General features: G+C 36.1%; 1 protein-coding gene across 2 annotated transcripts in view; it reads left to right on the forward strand.

Moving 5' to 3' along the window:
• The first annotated feature begins 483 nt into the window (after window positions 1-483).
• The window catches only part of AKAP12 (A-kinase anchoring protein 12), a 108,488-nt gene continuing 90,077 nt past the window's right edge, over window positions 484-18,894 (forward strand). The window contains exon 1 of one of the 2 annotated variants that reach the window (XM_074187820.1): window positions 484-875. In XM_074187820.1, coding sequence (XP_074043921.1) covers window positions 684-875 — 192 coding nt within the window. In that variant the 5' untranslated portion in view covers window positions 484-683. The remainder of the gene's footprint in view (window positions 876-18,894) is intronic. The other variant, XM_074187819.1, reaches the window with a different exon arrangement.

Raw genomic sequence — 18,894 nt, forward strand, 5'->3', positions numbered from 1 at the left:
TTTAGAATAGATGACAATTTATGAGAGAAAGGGAGGCCTTTTGTTTGCCTGTTCTGGAGCTGAAGGTCAGCCATCACACAGACCACCTTTGCTTGAACTATCCATCATTTATTAAAACGCAGTTAATCCAATTTCTCCTGTGTGTGTGTGTGTGTGTGTGTGTGTGTGTGTGTGTGTGTGTGTGTGTGTTTTGGGGTGGGGGAGTTGGATGTCCCTGAAAGCCCCGGTGTGCACAGGAGGTGTGCTCCGAGGTAATGGGCAGGTTGCTGTGAAAGCAGGGGTTCAAGCTTTCCCCGGGGGGTTTCTCTGCGGACTGTAGTAGCCCCTACTTGGGGTGGGAGATGCTGCTGCCGTTCCCGCGGCTGCTGCAAGGCGTGTCTGGGGCTGAGCTCATGTGATGAAGAGAGGGAAAACAAGGGTGGGGGAGGAGGCCTCGAGGTGGTGGCTTTTTTTTTTAAAGGAGTTTGCAGAGAGCTTGTCGCCTTCATTCGCAGTCCGGGCTCATCCGGAGGAGGCGGAGGAGGAGGAGGAGGAGGCAGGTGAACCCCGGCGGCTCGGGACAGCGGTCCCCAAGGAGCCTCTTCTCCCTCGCTTCCAGCGGCTGCCGGGATCTCCGGGAGATCGGGGGACAGCGGATCCGTGCGGTGCGTGGTGGTTGGCCCGGGGGGGACCGCGGTGGAGCCATGGGCGCGGGAAGCTCGACCACCGCGGCGCAGCCGGGGTCGCCGCAGGATGCAGCCGAGCCGGGAGCAGCCGGGGCCCCCGAGCCTGCGGCGGAGCCGGAGAGCCGCACCCCCACCGCCGAGGCTGCAGCCCCCGCTGCGCCCGAGCCTCCGGGGGACCACGCCAAGAGCTCAGCCCCTGCCTCCCCTAAGGTAACACACCTCCCCCCCCCCCCACGGCCTCTACCCTCGAGGGCGGGGGGCTGCCGGCTCCGGGACAGACGTCAGCCGCTGGGGATGGGGGCTGAGACCCCTCTTTATTATTGCCTTCTGCCTGGGAAAACTTTGTGGCCCTTCCTGCAGTCTCCCACGGAGTTAGAGGCGAAAGAAAGCCGGACTGGGTCTCCCCCCCCCCAACAGAGCCAGACCCCCCCCCCATGGGTGGTTGGGCTCGGGCGGGCCCTGGTCGGGCCGGTGGTCTCCCCCAGTGCTGCTGCCCCAGCCCTCATCCCACCCCGACCTGGGCGCACTACATTTTCAACCCTAGGGATCAAAGGACCACCCGACATTTAACTCCTCTCCTCCCCTGCCCTCCTCTCTTCTCCGCAGGGGAAACAGGGCCACGAGGTGAGACCGACCCTAGACTAGAAGTTCTCTCCAGTCTCTCGGGTTCTGATGGGCAGGGGGGTGAGAGACCTGGGACATCCCCACCCCATTTCCCCTCTCCCTCTCCCTGCTCTCGCCTGCAGCCCGAGCCCGCACTAGCCCGGTTTGGGTACCCTGTCCTGCGACAGCTGCTCTGGGCTCTGCAGGCACCTGGCCCGCCTTCTGCAGAGGATGCTTGCGGTGGAGCTGCTCTTTGCCAAGGAAAACCCGTGTAGGCTCGGTTGGTTTCTCAAAGGCAAAGAAGCCTTCTGGAGTTGACAAGTTGCCCGAAGTGGGCGGCACCATTTTCTCAGTTCATTGTCTTTGGATCTAGTTGGAGAAATAAACAGCGGCTTGGAAGTTCTCTCAGGATGCGTTTGTAGATTAAGACCTACGCAGTCTGTATACTTTTCTCCTGGGGAGCTAACTTCGGGTGTAGGTGCCTTAGAACTACGATCTTTGATTACGCTGCTCTGCTTCTGCTCAGAAACAACGTAATTAGCTCCTTCTGGCCGCTAGGTTTTTAGCATTATTTTTTTCAAGGAACTGAACCTGCAAAAATGTCTAAGTAAGGGTGCATATTTTAGCAAGCCTGCCACCTGCACCTAGTTTTGATGACTGGATGAACTCATTTTGAATATTCAAATTAAAATGTATTTTGTCAAATTTCTCCAGACTGATTTTGGTTCTTCCCCCATTTTCTAGGTTTCATTTGTTCTTAAATAAGAGAATTAAGATTTTTATTCCCTTGATCTCAGCAAATTGAGCTTTTCCTTTAAGCTAGTTAGTTGTTTTCTGTTTATTTGGCTATGAGGGTGTTGACATAACTCATTTTACCCCGATGCTTTACAGAAATCCTATTTTTTCTAAAGTATACAATACTGTAGTCTAGATGCTATACTATATTCTACTTCTGAAGCTGTATTTCAAGTAGCTGACCTGTTAATAACATATACCAGTTATAAATGGTATATTAAGGTACGTAGAGGTCTTTTTTTAAAAAAAATAGGTGATAGAGAAGTTTACTTTAAGAAAATGATAATTAAAATAGGTCATGATAAATAATAAAATGTTCTTATACTTACCATTTAAAAAATAGGTGTGATAAAGAGGCGTTGGCTTTAAGAGATGGCAATTATAGCTGAGGTCATGATAAAGGATAAAATGTTCTTATGCTTAACATTTTAAAAGCTTATACTCTTGACTATAGTTGTGTGAATTCAGTTATCACAGTAAAAAAATAATTTAGAATTTAAGTATCTTAAAATTTGAATAGAATTTGTCAAAAGAAAACTTTACTATTAATTTTTTGAAACCACCAAGTAGAAGCCTTAGCTTGGATATGACTTTATGAATGTGATTATATTCTTCTAAAATGCTCCTACTTAAGAATGGCCCTTTTGGTGTCTTATGTCCCCAAATCTTGGAACAGTCAAACTATAGATGGTTTATATAATGTGTCCCTAAAGTCTTAGTGCAAGGCTAAGATTTAAAAGCTTAATGGCATAGGACTGCACCATGTGTAGTTTTTAAGTGGTTTTTTAATATGAGAAAAATTAATAATTCATGAACTTATTGGTATATTATTTAGACAACAGTTTGAGAACCAAAATATAAACTTGTCTTTTGATTGACTTATATTAAGGAAAATTGTAGGGGGGGGTTTCCCCCATTTAAAATAACCTTTCAAGTTTCACAAAGTGAATCTGTTTGATGGATCAGCCTAGGTGACGAGAAGCACAGTCCCAGATGCCTGTCAGCTGATGGTTGTTTTCTGACTCCAGCTCTGAAAGACCTTATACTAAAGTATGGGTTGGAGGATATGGGGTTGTTGGTAGAAGTGTCAGTGATGTAGAAGCATCCTTATCAATGCAATCAGGAATGGTTTTGAAGTATTCTAGAGGTGCTCTGAAGTACTTAAAGCTATTTTTAAAAGGCATCCAAGTTGAGTGACTTCTGGATTCTTAACCCTAAAATGTTAAACACTGCAATTTACCCCAACTGAATCAAAAATGTATTTGCTCTCTGGAGATAGTCTTTAATTCTGGTCCTTAATTTTATCTGGATGCTAATTAACCCAGTTTGGCAATTCCCATGATTCTTAGCTTCTGCTCAAAGGAAGAAGAAATAAAATTCCAATTAGTTTGTTTTGTTCAGTGTTGGCACATATAATTTTCTTTGTAGAAGACTGAAGCCTTTTAAAAGATTTAGGGTTTTTTTTCCTTGATTAGTATCCTGTCTCATTTGTGTAGACAATATCTAGTTAGCTAGACATAACTATTGAAATGGATGTTATATCATTAGTTTAGTTTCAAGTCTCTTATCCAGGTGAACCAAATAACATAATAAGGATTATAAGTTAAATTTTGCTTGAGTTATGTTTTATCCTATAAATGTGTAGAGAGATATAAGTGTGTGTGGTAAGAGCTGAGCTTTTTCCTTGATGATTTCAATTTTAGAATATTTTTATTTCATGATCATAACCTTTTTTGTATGAGATTTGTTCATCCTTAACTTCATTCATACAATTAGACACAAACTATTAGGCTGTCAATCATTCCTGGTTTTATCAGGGTGGCAATAATGGGAAGAATATTGAAACTTGAAATCATTTTTGGTCATCCATTTATTAATTATGAAGCTTGAGCTTCACCTTTAGTTCTCACCTTTGGGACTACTTCCTGATGTCTAAAATGAAGAGAGAATACCTTTAATACCTACTTCAACAAGGTTGTTGTGAGGAAAGCATCAGCATGTAATACAAGTTATTTATTAATTGACATATTGCAACGTATTGAAAGAGGTGTGAAATAAAGCCAATGTGATTGATTAATTTGGACTCTCAGCCTACAGGTACAATTTGTGTTAAGGGAGAATTTCTTGAATTTTGTATTTAGAGCAAGTATTTTAGTTGGATTTGTGTTACAATTGTGTTTTTTTCAATTACTTACTTATTGAAAGATATGCAAATTACTGTGTTTGCACTCTATCAAAAGATACAGTAATTACATTATCTAGTCTAACAGGTCAAAGAGAGTAAGAATTAAATGATCAAATGATTTTGAGATGCCCCACCTTAGAACTTTAGTGCATACAAAGGTTCTATTATTACCTTTTACAATATTTGAATTGAACTGGAGAGAAAGAGTATCTTCTACACAGGCACATGACTTGTTGCAAATTTATTTTTTCTTTTTAAAAGAAAACTTAAGAATTCTTCCAGGAATGTGGAAGACTGATTTCTGGCTGTAGTACTCATGTCCTGTATTAGAAGCCAGTGAAGTTAAGTACTATATTATTTCTCATTCATATGACCTATAACTCAATTTTGGATAATATTCATCCTAAGAGTATGTTGAATTCTTTCAGTTGCATTTTTGAAAGTATTTTTATTTTCAGGTTTCTAGTCACTACTGATGAAGAAGTTACTTAAAAGTAACCCCTCCTGCCACATTTTGGTTTTAGATTCTTAAAAAATTAGTTAAAATTTTGTTACTAAGGTTCTTGACCCATCTCTGTCTCTCCTAGCCTTAAGATGATTGTTTTAGAGTAAACTTAAAATAGGTCAGTGCTTTGCATCAGTATGAGACATTATCTCCCACAGTAGGGGGTAGGAAAGTGAGGGAAGAGGTTTGAGCCGGGGGCCAGCCTAGGGAAGCTGGTTAAATTTCCATTCCATTTTAGTAAACATGGCACCATTATTGGTTAGAAATGTTAGGAAATAACTGAGACCAGCCCATATTCATCACTGTCTGGCACATGGAATGTGCTTAGTAAATCCTTGATTTAATTCCAACCAAGGCGTTGTCTTGGGGTGGTCCCCTAAATCTGGTTGGTTTTGTATAACTTTGTTTTTAGCTTAAACAATATTTATCTGCATATACGCTATACCCCATTTAAAAAGGTCCTTATGGTGTGAGAGGGAGTCATTTCATTTTTTTCTTGGTATCCCCATATTGCATATTACATGTTCCCCATATTACATATGTTGCAGGTTTTTGAAAAGGGGCACCTGATGCCCCTAAAGTTGTGAATACATATTTGAGAACTTTTAAAGTAGAAACATGAGGATAAAAAAAAATATGAGCTAATTAAGAATGGAAGCTTCCATTTTATTGGTAATTGATCATTAGTCTATATTAGTCATGTTGATTTTTCCCTGGGTTAAAATGGTGTTTTAGTTATTATTACTAATTTTATACACACACACACACACACACACACACACACACACACATATATACACATGTGTATATGCATATATATAAACAAATAATTATATATATATGTAATATAATATTTTTAATGGGGCTAATGCTTCAGGAAGCATTAAACTACATGTTTTAGAACCCCTATCTTAGTGTTGGGGAGAATATCCTGATTGATGATGTCCAAATTCACATGGACAGCCCCTGAAAAGATCATGTTTCAAAATACATTCAATTGGCTACCTATCTTCTTACCATATACTTCTTAGAGATACAAACTCTTTGGTCTGGGATCTGTAATCAAATCAATACCACCATTTGTTTTTTCCTGGAAAGGGTCAATCAACTGTACTCTGGTTTTACTCATTATTTTTGTGCCTTCTCAGATCAAAGCACACTTCCCCAGGGCCATATCTGGCCTAACTGGTGACATTTGCATATTAAACCATTGTTATTTTTAATAACTAATTCATTTTAAAATTAGACAACCAAAACCAAAAGAAAGAAAAAATAACTGCAAATGATTTGTGATTTCAGTGTTGTGGGTCTCAGATCACAGTCCCATCATGCTTTAATAGATAGTCTTCATGAGTTGCTATGGACAAGAAATGTGCCTTGTTGGCCAACCTTTTGCCTAAGGGGCATTACTAAATTTGGCCAGGCTGTCCACTGTCCCCCAGTCTTTCCAGTTTGTTGGAATTTGTAACAGTTTCTTCTCCACTGTCATAGTCATCAAAGACCACGAATGAGGCATGAGAGGAATGAAAAACAAACATTAGAGTAAAATTCATATTTGGAGGTGAAGTGGGGAATAGAGTTATTTTAAGTTACATGAAAAAATCATGTTTTCATAAAATAAATTTAGAAAGTATTATGGATTCTTATATTGTTTTCAGGATGACATAGACATACCTTTTGGCCATTTAGAGACTAAGGATTGAAAAGGACACTGGAAACAAATTTTTCTACTTTGTAGCATATTTGTTAGTGTTAGTGGTTTTTGTGGATTTTAGTTGTTTCCCATGTTTCCTATAATCTTGAATGTTGAATTATGGATGTCTCTGCCTCCTGGCTTTACTATGTATACTTGTGTATGGGTAGTTATAAAACAATTGATTTCATTTTGAATCTTCACCAATGTGATATATATATATATATATATATATATATGATTTAAATATATTTTTCTTATGATAAAGCAACTGAGGCTCCAAGGGCAAGGGTTGTTGTCCTTCTTGAAGAGGATCATGACATCAGAAAGGTGGTGATACCATGACATATAAATGAATTGCCCTTAAGTAAAGGAGGGCTGGGTAAAGTCAGTAGCTTCACTTTCACTTCCATTTGCAGTCTGAGTCCAGTGCTCAAATATGGATCTGGATGACTGGAGATGGTCCTGGATGCAATTGGATACTTTGACGTTTAAAATTTTTTAATTGAAATTTTATTTAATTTTGCCAATTACATGCAACAGTTGCTTCACTTAGGCCCCTTTAAGCTTATGTCTAACAGATATCAGTTTTACTGAGTTAACAGTCCATTAAGATAGATAAGAAAGAAAAGAAGCAAAGAATGGCCGCTTTTGCATAGGAAAAAAAAATCAGTCTGGGAGGAAAGACTCTCAAGGTCAGAGAGTAATTACTTGCCCAATGTCATACAGCTAGTATTAGGCAAATCTGGGCTTCTGATTTCCAAGTTCTGGCTACCCTGTCAAAGATAAATCAATGTTATAGTCTGACTTGTGTTATGGGGTTAAGAAAGCTCGGACAAAGGAAAATGAAAATAGTTAAATGTCTCTCCTCTCATAAAAGTGCCCTTCCTTCAAAACCATTGCTCCTTTTCTAAGAATGGCTAGTGGGATAGAATCCTGGAATTGGTATTGGGAAGACCCAATTTCAAATCTTGCCTTTAGAAACTCAGTAGATTTGTGGTCTTAGGCAAACTATCTTGACCTCTGTCTGAGGCAGTTTCTTCATCTGTAAAAACAGGGTAATTGTACCCTTTGTATTTGTAATTTGTAATATTTGTCAAATGTTTTGCAATAGAAAGTGCTACATAAATACCAGAAGTTATCATCATCATTTTTTAAAGCATGTGATTAAGTTTAATTTCTTATAAATTTTTAAAAAGGGGTTTCTGGAATGATTACAGATTGGCATATATTTAAGTTAATTTAGAGGGGGAAAAGGGGGAATTTTTCCTTTACAGTTAATTCTTTTTTTCCTTTTGACTTTTTTGAATAAAGATTCTCTTATAAGTTCTATAGTATTTCAATTCTTTAGTTATCTGGTGTGATGGCCTGAAGAAATTCTGAGTGCCAGAAATTTCTTCCTAACCCTTACCCTTTAGAAAGATGGGATTATGAGGAAGCAGAAAGCCACTTCCTGAGAAAACAATATCTTAAAACTCTTAGAATCTTACACTGGATGGGCTCCACCACTGAGCTCTGGCTCATTTTTATTTCAAAAAAGTCAGATGTGTTCTGCTTCCTATTCCCTTGAAATGCTTCAGTTATCACCACTAGATTGCAGTTGAATGGTTATCTTGCAGTTTCTATTTCCAAATTAGTACAGTTGTTTACTTTTTTTAGTGCAAAGCAAAAACCTGAAATTCTCATTCTGACTTAGGCCTCCTTCACTTCTGCTAACATTTTCAATCTTGTCTGATATGTAAATAGGACATCTTAATTCCATTTTGTGATTAAGTGCATAACCTTCCTCTATTCTATGCAGAAATGTGAAATTACAATAATTCTGAGTGGTAAGATCTTTAGTAATCCATTTGTTCAATCCGGTGCATACTGTTTGCTAGGCAATAGACTACAAATAGAAATAAAAATGATTCTCTTGCTATCTCCCCCCTTCTCAAGTTTACAATTTAGTTTTTAGAAATGGATACCCTTTTAATTCTCTCTGTTCTAGGTAACTGGGTGATTGAGGCTGAGGGAAAAAAATCCCCAAATGGATATTTTCATCCTGTTTCTTTGGAACAGGTGGGAGAAATTGGTCTCTCTTCATGGGCTTAGAAATGAAGCCTGCCATTTAGTAAGTACATCAGTTACCAATAACCTGAATGATTTTTTCTTCTGCTGAGTCCATAACTCAAATCATAAAATTCTGTGAGAGATTATTTATAAGATTCTATATTAAGTGCTAAAGGAGATTTAATTCCTTTTTGAGTTTGTAATCTAGAGGTAAAAAAAATCACAATCTTAAAAAAGGTTATGACAAAATTAGATATCAAAGCATGTTACATGATTAATTATCTAGCAACCAAACATTTATTAATCCAGGCATTATCATCCTGAGTGATGGGTATGCAAAAAAGAATCAAAAACACCAAACATTTTGCTGAAGTAACTCATTCTAATGGGGGGAGACAACATTCCAATAACTTATGTTCATATGGGATATATACAGTGTAAAGGTAAGGTATTCTGTGAGTGAAGAGAGTTGAGGAGAAAGGGAAAAATGGGGAAAATTTCCTGTGGTTGGTAAAATTTGATCTAGGTCTTGAAGGAATCTGGGAAGTCAGGATGTGAAGATGGGTCAAAGAAGACTTTTACAAAGATTGTATCTGAGTTGGATGGTACAAGAAGATAGGCTTTCCATTTCTGGTGTGTAGAGTGGTTTGAACAAAAGTTTACACATATATTTTTGGGGCAGTTTGGACAGTTGTGGAGGATTGAAAGTAGTATTGTATCTGATTGTAGAAGGCTCTAAGAATCATTATCCAGGAAGCAGTGGTGAGTTCACTTGTCTTTTGTTATCCAGAATGATCTGAGTCGCACTTTAGGAAAATTAACACTGTGCTTAGCCAGGAATAACTAGAACTGGGATGCTTATTCTAGATTTCTAGGGATCCTTGTATTTGGATGAAAAAAATAAATTGCATCTTTATTTTCACTAATCTCTAACTGGAATTTTACATTTCTTTCAGTTGTGAATGAGGTGAACAAACATTCTGAGAAAAGGTCCATAGGCTTCACCAGACTATAGCAGGGGCCATGATAAAAATCAGATGGGAACCTCTGGACTAGAAGAAGCAGAGAGACTGTCATCCTCAGGCATGAGTCAGGTGTTAGGGGTGTAGTTAGTTGCTTTTTCAAGACCCTTTTCTTACTCAATTCAGCTTGACTCCAGTATTAAATTTTATTTTTCTGAATTTAGGAGAAAAAACTTTCTATTCTAATGTGCATTTAAAAAAAACCCTCAGTAGCTTTTCTTTGTTTTTCTTTTTTGACAACACTATCATTTGCCCTTTCCCCACCCCTTATTACTACCCCCTCAAAAAATTGCTAAACCATCATTGTAACAAGGTTAAATGTCCAATAAATGTCTATTGTCATTAAGCATCCTATTGCAATCACCCTTCCTGCAGTTATTGGTCTTCCTTTCTGATTCTAGTTAACTTCTCCTTTTGACCACTTGAACCCAGAGTCATAAGGGTTCCTGAGTTCTTTCAGCAGATTGTGTTTCTGCTGGCCATAGAACATCTTGTTCAGCTTTTAAAATTATATAAATTATAGAAAATATAGACTCTAGCCTCCTTTATCTCTAAGCCTTATAGAGGAGCAGGAAATAGTGGAAAAAATTGTAATGGAATCAAAAGAACTGACTTAAAATTGTTTCTACTTCAATGCCTCTTTGTGCCTCAGTTTCTAGATGTTCTCTTAGGTTTTTTCCCCAGTTTTAACATCCAAAGATCAGATTCAGTTTCTGTCCCACAGATAGCTCCTCTATGCTCTTTGTAAACTCTTGGTAATTAAATCCTTGGTTCAAGGAAGTCAACTAGCCAGGCAGCCAAGTTCCCTCTTCTGACTGTTATTCTTTGACATAGAGTGGCATAATCCTGAGCATTTTTTTCCCTTCACCTACAGGATTTCTTTCCTGCTACAGGTACAGACCCATACTAATCCTCCCCCTACCTCCCCATCCCCCCACATAACAATGACTTACTTCAAAAATAATAGTCAGAGAAGCTGGACCAAATGCAGGGTCAAGGAGCAGCAGCTAGGTGACCGCAGTGGATAGAGCACCAGCCCTGGAGTCAGGAGGACCTGAGTTCAAATTCTACCTCAGACATTTAATAATTACTTATGTGGCCTTTGGCAATTCACCTTTGTCTTAAAAACAAACAAACAGCCAGGTCAAGTCTCTAGCAAGAGTCGCCTCAAGTTCCTTGCTGAAGGCATCCTTCCTCCTTCCATAGTTTTTTGACAGTTTTTTTTTTCTTTCCAGGGCAGAGTTGGGTGATTATTTTTAAAGACATTTCCTTCTGATAAACCCTGTTTAAATGTAATATTTAAATGCAATTCTTCTTTGATTTTCCCTACCTGACTTTTCTTTGCAGTTTTATTGCTCAGTTGTTTGCAGACTACTCTAGCCTCCTTAGAATTAGCTTAGTCTCTGATAATCGCCAACATGGTCAATTTACTGTTGTAATTTCCCTAATGTTGGTGACCATGTTACATTTCCTTAGTTCATGTTACATTTCTTTAGCCTTTTAGGTTACCAGCAAATTTTGATTCCTTAGTAATCACCTCCTTGGTGATAATAATTTAAAATGGTTTAAAAGATGGGTTTTCTTTTCAGGTAATTATTAAATGCTATAAAATGCCTGACCTCTTTCTGATTGAATTCTGGGCTCAGTTCATTGTATATCAATAAGCCCTTTCCAAGACAGGTGCACTGATTGATTAATTTAGTGGACCAGCCACACTACATGGCAAGGTCTAGAGACAATCACAATTGGCATTCTTTTATCTGTTTGATTTCCTCACCCCCACCCCAGGGATTACTAATTTTAACTGTCTAAATAATCTAAGGTTGGCAGAATCAACACAAAAGTCTTCCATAAACAGAGACACTCTTCCAATTGGATTATGCACATCTTCCATTTGCTTTCTTATTTTATCTCTGTTTATATTGATAATTAGAGGATTTTTGGATACTAAATTGAAAAATCAAATATATAAAAGAACAATGCTTGATATGACACATACTGAAGATATGGAAGGATCACTTTTAAAAGAAATCTTATGGGAAAATATATATTAAACAGGAAAGATCATGGGCATTTTCATTATTTCCCCCTCCCAAATTATCATAGAGATAAAACCATTACTGATCTATATGCTTAATTTTTCATCTAAAAATCTTTGAGAATGATCTGCACTTACTTCATTGAAAACATAAGACTGGCAGTATACAAGTTTCTTGCAAAGCAGATTTGATTTATATATCAAAGGAGTTTATAATGAAATACTTAAAAATACAAAGTTTCTTGCAAAGCATTAGTTATGATTTCTATTCTAAAGGATTTTTATAATGAAATGCATAAAAATTAGGAAATTGGTGGAAAATAGGATTTCAATTCATGAACAGAAATAGGAAACTAGTAAATCTCTTTTTAGTCCTGTTTTACTTTTAGAATGATAACATTTAATCTACATGATCAACCTGAAATTTTAAAATGGAAAAATTACTTTTATTGTCCTTTGTAACTGATCTTTATATCCACATAAATTATCTTTGATCTCTTAGTTACAGACCTAGTAGTGAACTAAATCAAATGTTATGCACGCACAGTTTATAGTTACTTTGTAGGCATAGTTTCAAATTGTGCTTTAATATACTTGAATTCTCCAAGACCCTTTAAGGACTTGCTTTTGTGTCAGTTTATCTATATAACGGGTATGAATTGATGTCTTGAAGAGTTTTAATTTGTATTTCTCTCATTTTTCATATAGTTGATTAAAGCTTGGATTTCTTCTGAAAAACTGCCTTCTTTGATCATTAACCATTGGGCAATGGATCTAATGCATGCATTTGAATCAGTTTACCATATATATATATATATATATGTGTATATATACACATATATATATATATATATATATGAAATGACATCTTTTTCAGAGAGCCTTGAAGAAAATTCTAATTTTAGTTGCGCTGATTTTATTTCTTCACTAATATTCTAATTTTATGTAATCAGCATTGTACATTTTAGCTTCTGTGATCCTCTATCTCTTACTTAGGTCTGAACTCTTCTCCATCCATAGTCAATTTCTTTCCTGTTCTCCTAATTTGTTTATGATGTCATCCTTTTTGTCTAAGCCTTCTATCTCTTTTGAGCTTATCTTGGTATTTTGTGAAATATTCTGTCTCTAGTGTCCTGAAGACAGCTATCCCAAATTACTAATAATTATGGAAAACCATTGAATTTATTAAATTAATTCACAGCTTTGAATTTACGTTGTTAGAAAAAAGTACTTCTATTTTTTCTAACTACTTGCAATGGTAGTTTTCAAAAATCATTTCTTTGCAAGGTTTTGATTTTCACATTTTTCTCCTTCCCTACATTCCCTCCCCTGACAGAAAGCACTCTACTATGGACTCTACATGTATAACCATGATAATCATAGATCCATACTTTTTTTTTTTTGAAAGGTCAAATGTTTAACTTTATGTGACTTTTAAAAAATTTCAATGTAAAGGGTAAAAAACTTGCTTTTTTTGTATATTGGATATATTTTGGAGTTGTTTTAGATATGTTGTCTACTTTCCATAACTTTCAATCCTATAATATAAGAGGATTGTATTTTGTCCTGGTTTTATTGTCCTTAGTATATCACACTATGACCTTTGGGTGAAAATGTGGAGTTTTTATGTTTGGTACTAATTTATGAAGCACTTAATTTGTGACTTTACAAAGAATTTTCTGCCCTGGAAACAGAAGTAAATAATATCCTTGTGATAGACAAAGGAGACCAACAATTTCATCTGAATTTGCAATAAAGTGTGGCCTGAGATTTCAGACCATTTGTGGAACTGTGCCTGATAAACAATCTCTCCATGATGGAGAGGAATGCAAAGAATGCTTAAGTGTTCATGGAAGTAGGTCATAGTTTAAAGTTGCTTTTGTGGAAGAAAGTTTCTCAAAATAATGCTTTGATCCCTAAAGTTGCTTATTATCCCTCACCTAGGATGCTAGATTATTAAGTTAGAGTTGTTGAATTCATTTTTCTTGAGGTTCTGGGTATATTTGATTAACAATTTTTAAATTGATCCTCCCACTTTTCCAGAATAGAAGATTCTGTCCTTCCCCTCCCCCTCCAACTTTTAATAGGCAGAATGAATCCTTGGTGTAAAAATTAGTTTAAATTGTTTTAACATGAACATGTTATTTCCCAAATGATTAGACATGTTCATAACAAGAAAAGTTAAAAATTTAAGAAATAACACTTTTATTCATATAATCAATTCACTGACAACATTACTTATGTTTTCATATTCCTTTTAATTTTTTATCAAATTGGAAAAATAACTTCAGCTTGCATTAAATTTTTAAAAAACATTTTTTAAAAAAATCTTTAAATTTTAAATTGAAATTTAAATTATCATTTCCCAAGTGATATGATATTGTTATTAAAGTAATGTTGTAAAATACTTATTTTAGTGTGCATTTTATTAGCCCAGTTCACCCTGATTGTATATATTTATTAGTTTTTATTATGTCATCAAATGGGTAGATATAAAATTGTCATCTTATGTAAGGTAAACATGAAATAAAGAAGTCAGGAATTTATCCAGATAATTAAGGGGAAGAAATCCTGCCTTGAAATGGAATTGCTAGGTAATTGAAGGAAAAAGAGTTTTCACTGCTTGGGTAATTCAGACAGTTGGCTCACATCTATACTTGTTTGTGTCTAGAGACTCAGCCAAAGAGCTCTTTCTAGTACTTCATTATTTCAGCTTAGAGCTAAACATCCCAGCACAACTCATTTTGTGCCTTGAAATGTTCATTTAACCATATTTTCTGGAGCTCAGGACAATTGGACTACTGTGGAGTTAAATGCTATCAATGATTGGGTTCCTTCAATACTTTCCAGATCCCTTAAGTGAATAGTAGTAGTATTGTCACAATATGCGAATCCTCCGGAAGATCAAGGGAAGGGCAATAAGGGTTTTCTTGAATGGAGTTGCACATTCTTCCTTAGACCAATAGCAGTAAAAGGGAAATGTCACCCATTTGTTGCTTTTTATGGTCATAAAATAGGAAAAATCCCTGCAGCTCATGATTCCTCTGCAGTGACCTGACCAGCTGATTTCTTTCATAACTGGATAAAACATAGAGAGGAAGAATAATTTCTCTCCTTAAGTCAGATCTCTGAATCTGATTACTAGAAAAGCTAGTTGGGTTGCCCTTACTTTGTGAACACACAAATCTAATAAAATTGAGGAGGGTTAGTAATGTTTAAAAGACCAAAGGCATTAAGTTCTCATGAGGAAAAATTTTTGGAAATGTATCAAGGAAATGTATTTTGTATTTAGAAATGGACACTTAAATTGAGACCTTAGGTAATTTCTGGTTCTTAGCAAATATTTATGTTTGATAGTTGTTAGTTCATGAGCAATTTCTATAGTAAATAATAATAATAATAATAATAATAAAGTTTGTATTCTTATTCACAAAATAATGAAAATAGTTATATGATTTAGGTCATTAAATGCAGCTAGGTGGCTCAATGAAGTTCGGTGCTTTAAGAGTCAAGTGCTCCTGAGTTAAAATCTAGACTCAAATGCTTTTTTACCATCCCATGTGATCCTAGGCAAGTCATTCGACTGCTATCTGCCCCAGTTTCTTCATCTGTAAAATGGGATAATAATGTCACACACCTCCCAGGATTGTCATGAAGAAATGAGACAATATTTGCAAAGTGCTTTATAAACTTAAAAACAATAGAAGCAGCAATAATAATAATAGTAATAATAGTAATAACTTGTTAAATGGCAAAAGTGGAAATTAGAATTTGTGTGTGTTTATATGCATGTTTTCAAGACATATAATTTCCTGATGAATAAAATGTAGTAAAAATCTCTTAGTGCTCACTCAGAAACCTCAGTGGAAATAATAGCCCTAGATTGTTAGAACATCATTAAAGTTTATTTTGTGCAAAACTGTATAGTAGGAATACAAAAATTTAAATACAATTTTTTTAAAAATATGAGCTATAACCATTTAGCAAACATTGAAATGTCTCAGACATGTTGGTATTGTGCTAGGTTAGTGAGTCCAAGTTTAGACAGTTGCCAAGAATATTAAGGCTATGATTTTTCTTTCTCAGGGTCAAACTACCAAAATGTGATATTGTTCTAGTTCCAGAAAGTAGGTTTTCCTGGCTTCAAGGCCAGCTCTCTGTCTACTCTACTCATGATCTCTTTATGTTCATATGTATATTATATATATATGCAGATTGCCTGTGAGATGGATGCATAGTGGAAAATGGTTTTGGTAAGTCAAAGTACAAAGCACAGCTAGCTTCTATGTTTTGTTTTCCATTTCTATTCCCTTTATGTTCTTGCCTTCTCACTAAGTGCTGAGTAAATATTTCAGTAAGAATTAATAGTTTTTAAAATGTTTATTTTTAAAAATATTTCCCAATTACATTTTTTAAAAATTTAATGTTCATTTTTGAAAATTTTGAGTTATATATTCTCTTGCTTCTTCCTATCCCTCTCCATGTCTTGAAAGGTAAGCATTTTGATATTAATATTATTTTTTAAGAAGTGTTCAAAAAGGATAGGTGCAAGGGAAAGAAATGGTGTTAGTTATGCTTTAATATGGATATCATTGTTGTCTTTTCCAAGTAATTGGCAAAAATAATTTGGGGGTGGCTAGGTGGTACAGTGGATAAAGCACTGGCCCTGGAGTCCGGAGTACCTGGGTTCAGATCCGGTCTCAGACACTTAATAATTACCTAGCTGTGTGGCCTTGGGCAAGTCACTTAACCCATTTGCCTTGCAAAAACCTAAAAAAAATATTTTGAAATAGTTTGGAGGCTTATAGATAATGCACTCCTATGCAAATGTTAAAATAAAGCTGTATTTCTCCATCACCAAAAAGTAAAAACTCTTTCTTATAGCAAGGATAGTTAAGCAAAACAAGACTCACACATAGGCCATGACTGAAGATAGTTTCTTTTTTTTTAATCTCTAGTTAATCAAAACTCTGCCTAGAAATCTATACTTAACCTCCCTCTTATTCTCTTTCTGTCTCTGTGTCACTATATGTGTCTCTTTATCTGTCCTCTCCCTCTTTCAGGACATAGAAAAGTCAATAGAGGACTGGGTCTGGAGTCAGGAAGATTCCCCTTCCTAAGTTCAAGTCTAGCCTCAGACACTTGCTAGGTGTGTGACTCTGGGCAAATCACATAATTTTGTTTGCCTTAGTTTCCTCATCTGTTAAATGAGCTGAAGAACGAAATGGTGCCACTCCATTATCTTTACCAAGAAAATCCCAGATGGAAAATGAAGAATTGGACTAGACTCAACAACTCCTTGAAAAGTCAGAGTCAGACTGAACTGAAACTTTTGAACTCCCTCCTTCTTCCTCTCCATCCTCTTTTGCTCTGACTCAATTTTTCTTTGTCTTTCTTTCATTCTGTCTTTGGCTCTTACTCTGAGATTGGTAAGGTTTGCAAGAAGTTTAATACAATTACGTAGAAACTGTTCTTTTGTCTTTGATCTCAACCTTCTTTAGAGAATCCCCATGTCTTGCACATAGTACATACATTTACTTACTATATATGTTGTTTAATTGCAAGGAACATGCTTCTTTTCTCTAAGAAAAACAATTTTAAAACCTCACTAGATTCCCACAGGTACCAGGATTCAATAGTATTTCTGTGCATTTAGTTTCAGATCTGATCTAATAGCAGAGAGAAGCTGAGTAGGTTTCCCAAAGTAAAAGGAAACCTGAGGGTTTGGGTATGATTATCAATCTAAAATCGTTTGTAGCTATTTTTCTTTCTAGTCTTCTGTTTTTTTTTCTCATTCATCGTGTTTGACAGTTCAAAACAGTCGTGCCCCTTGTTTTTCTTGTTTCTTAGTACTCTTGAAGCAGAGAAATAGCTATACCTACCCCAAAACTTAAATGTGTACATTTCTTAGATGGTGGGTGTTCACATAGCTTCACTATTATGTTCTGGAAAATGTATTATGACTTGAAATCGTTTCTTGATCTCAATATAATTTATAAGGGCAGTTTATATAAATTCATCAATTATATAAAATACACAGCTGCAAACTATGGAAAATCATTTATTTTATATTTATATTTGTTTTTACACATTTTTTATCTGATTAAATGTAGAGATAGTTTAAAACATTCATTTTTGTAAATATTCTCCCTACCTACCTGTCCTCTACTCCTCCCCAGAATATTAAGTAAGGTGTAGGTGGTGTAGTGGATAAAGCATCGGCCCTGGAGTCAGGAGTACCTGGATTCAAATCTGGTCTCAGACACTTAATAATTACCTAGCTGTGTGGCCTTGGGCAAGCCACTTAACCCCATTTGCCTTGCAAAAAAAAAAAAACCTAAAAAAAAAAATCACGATTCCCAAAATATTCTTTGTCTATAAAGAGACATTATTTAAACAAGTAGCATGGGGGGAGGGTAGTAAATTAACAAATTCATCAATAATACAACAGCAGTATTCTACATTTATAGTCTCACATTTCTCCATCAGTCTTAACTTTCATTGTTTTATATATATATGTAGTTTGTTTAGCCATTTTCCTATCTATATTTCCTGTCCTTTTCAACTACATTTCTACTACATTTCTTTCCTGCTATAAATATTTTTATTGAGACCAACTAGACTCAAGGTCGGACTTTTTTTCAAGGTTTTTCATTTTCCTCAAAATAATATCAATAATAACAATAGCTATGATGATTAAACACAAAGACTCTTAGAAAGTCTCCTTTATTAGTCAGATTTTGTTTTAGAATAATAGATGTAGGCTTGGAAGAGATTTTAAGAGTATCTCTACCTTTTATTTTTTGAAAAGATTGAGATTGATTTCCTAACTGCATTGTAACAGTGTACTAATGTACAGTCACAATTTTGCCTTACTTGCTAAGGTTAGTTCATTTCCTTGTCTCAGTGAGCATAGAAAACTACTTGCCACCATTCTCCTATACTGGGCCTTGTTTTATTCTATAAGAACCAAGTTGTAACCTTATGACTCCTTGGTACTTATATGGAAAAATTTTTTCCTTCTGTTTAGGTTTTACCAATTGCCTTTTTTTTAAGGTTTTTTTGCAAGGCAAATGGAGTTAAGTGGCTTGCCCAAGGTCACACAGCTAGGTAATTATTAAGTGTCTGAGACCGGATCTGAACCCAGGTACTCCGGACTCCAGGGCCAGTGCTTATCCACTGTGCCACCTAGCTGCCCCCAATTGCCTTTTTTCAAGGGAATTTTCTTGTGAATCAGAACATGGTTTTGAAATAAAATATCTGTGATATCAAGTACTAAATGAAGTCATCTACATATTTTCTGAAAAGTTTCTAGTATTCTTACCCATTTAAAAAT

Source organism: Macrotis lagotis, chromosome 5 (genome assembly GCF_037893015.1).
Source record: "Macrotis lagotis isolate mMagLag1 chromosome 5, bilby.v1.9.chrom.fasta, whole genome shotgun sequence".
In the NCBI taxonomy this organism is placed as follows: domain Eukaryota; kingdom Metazoa; phylum Chordata; class Mammalia; order Peramelemorphia; family Peramelidae; genus Macrotis; species Macrotis lagotis.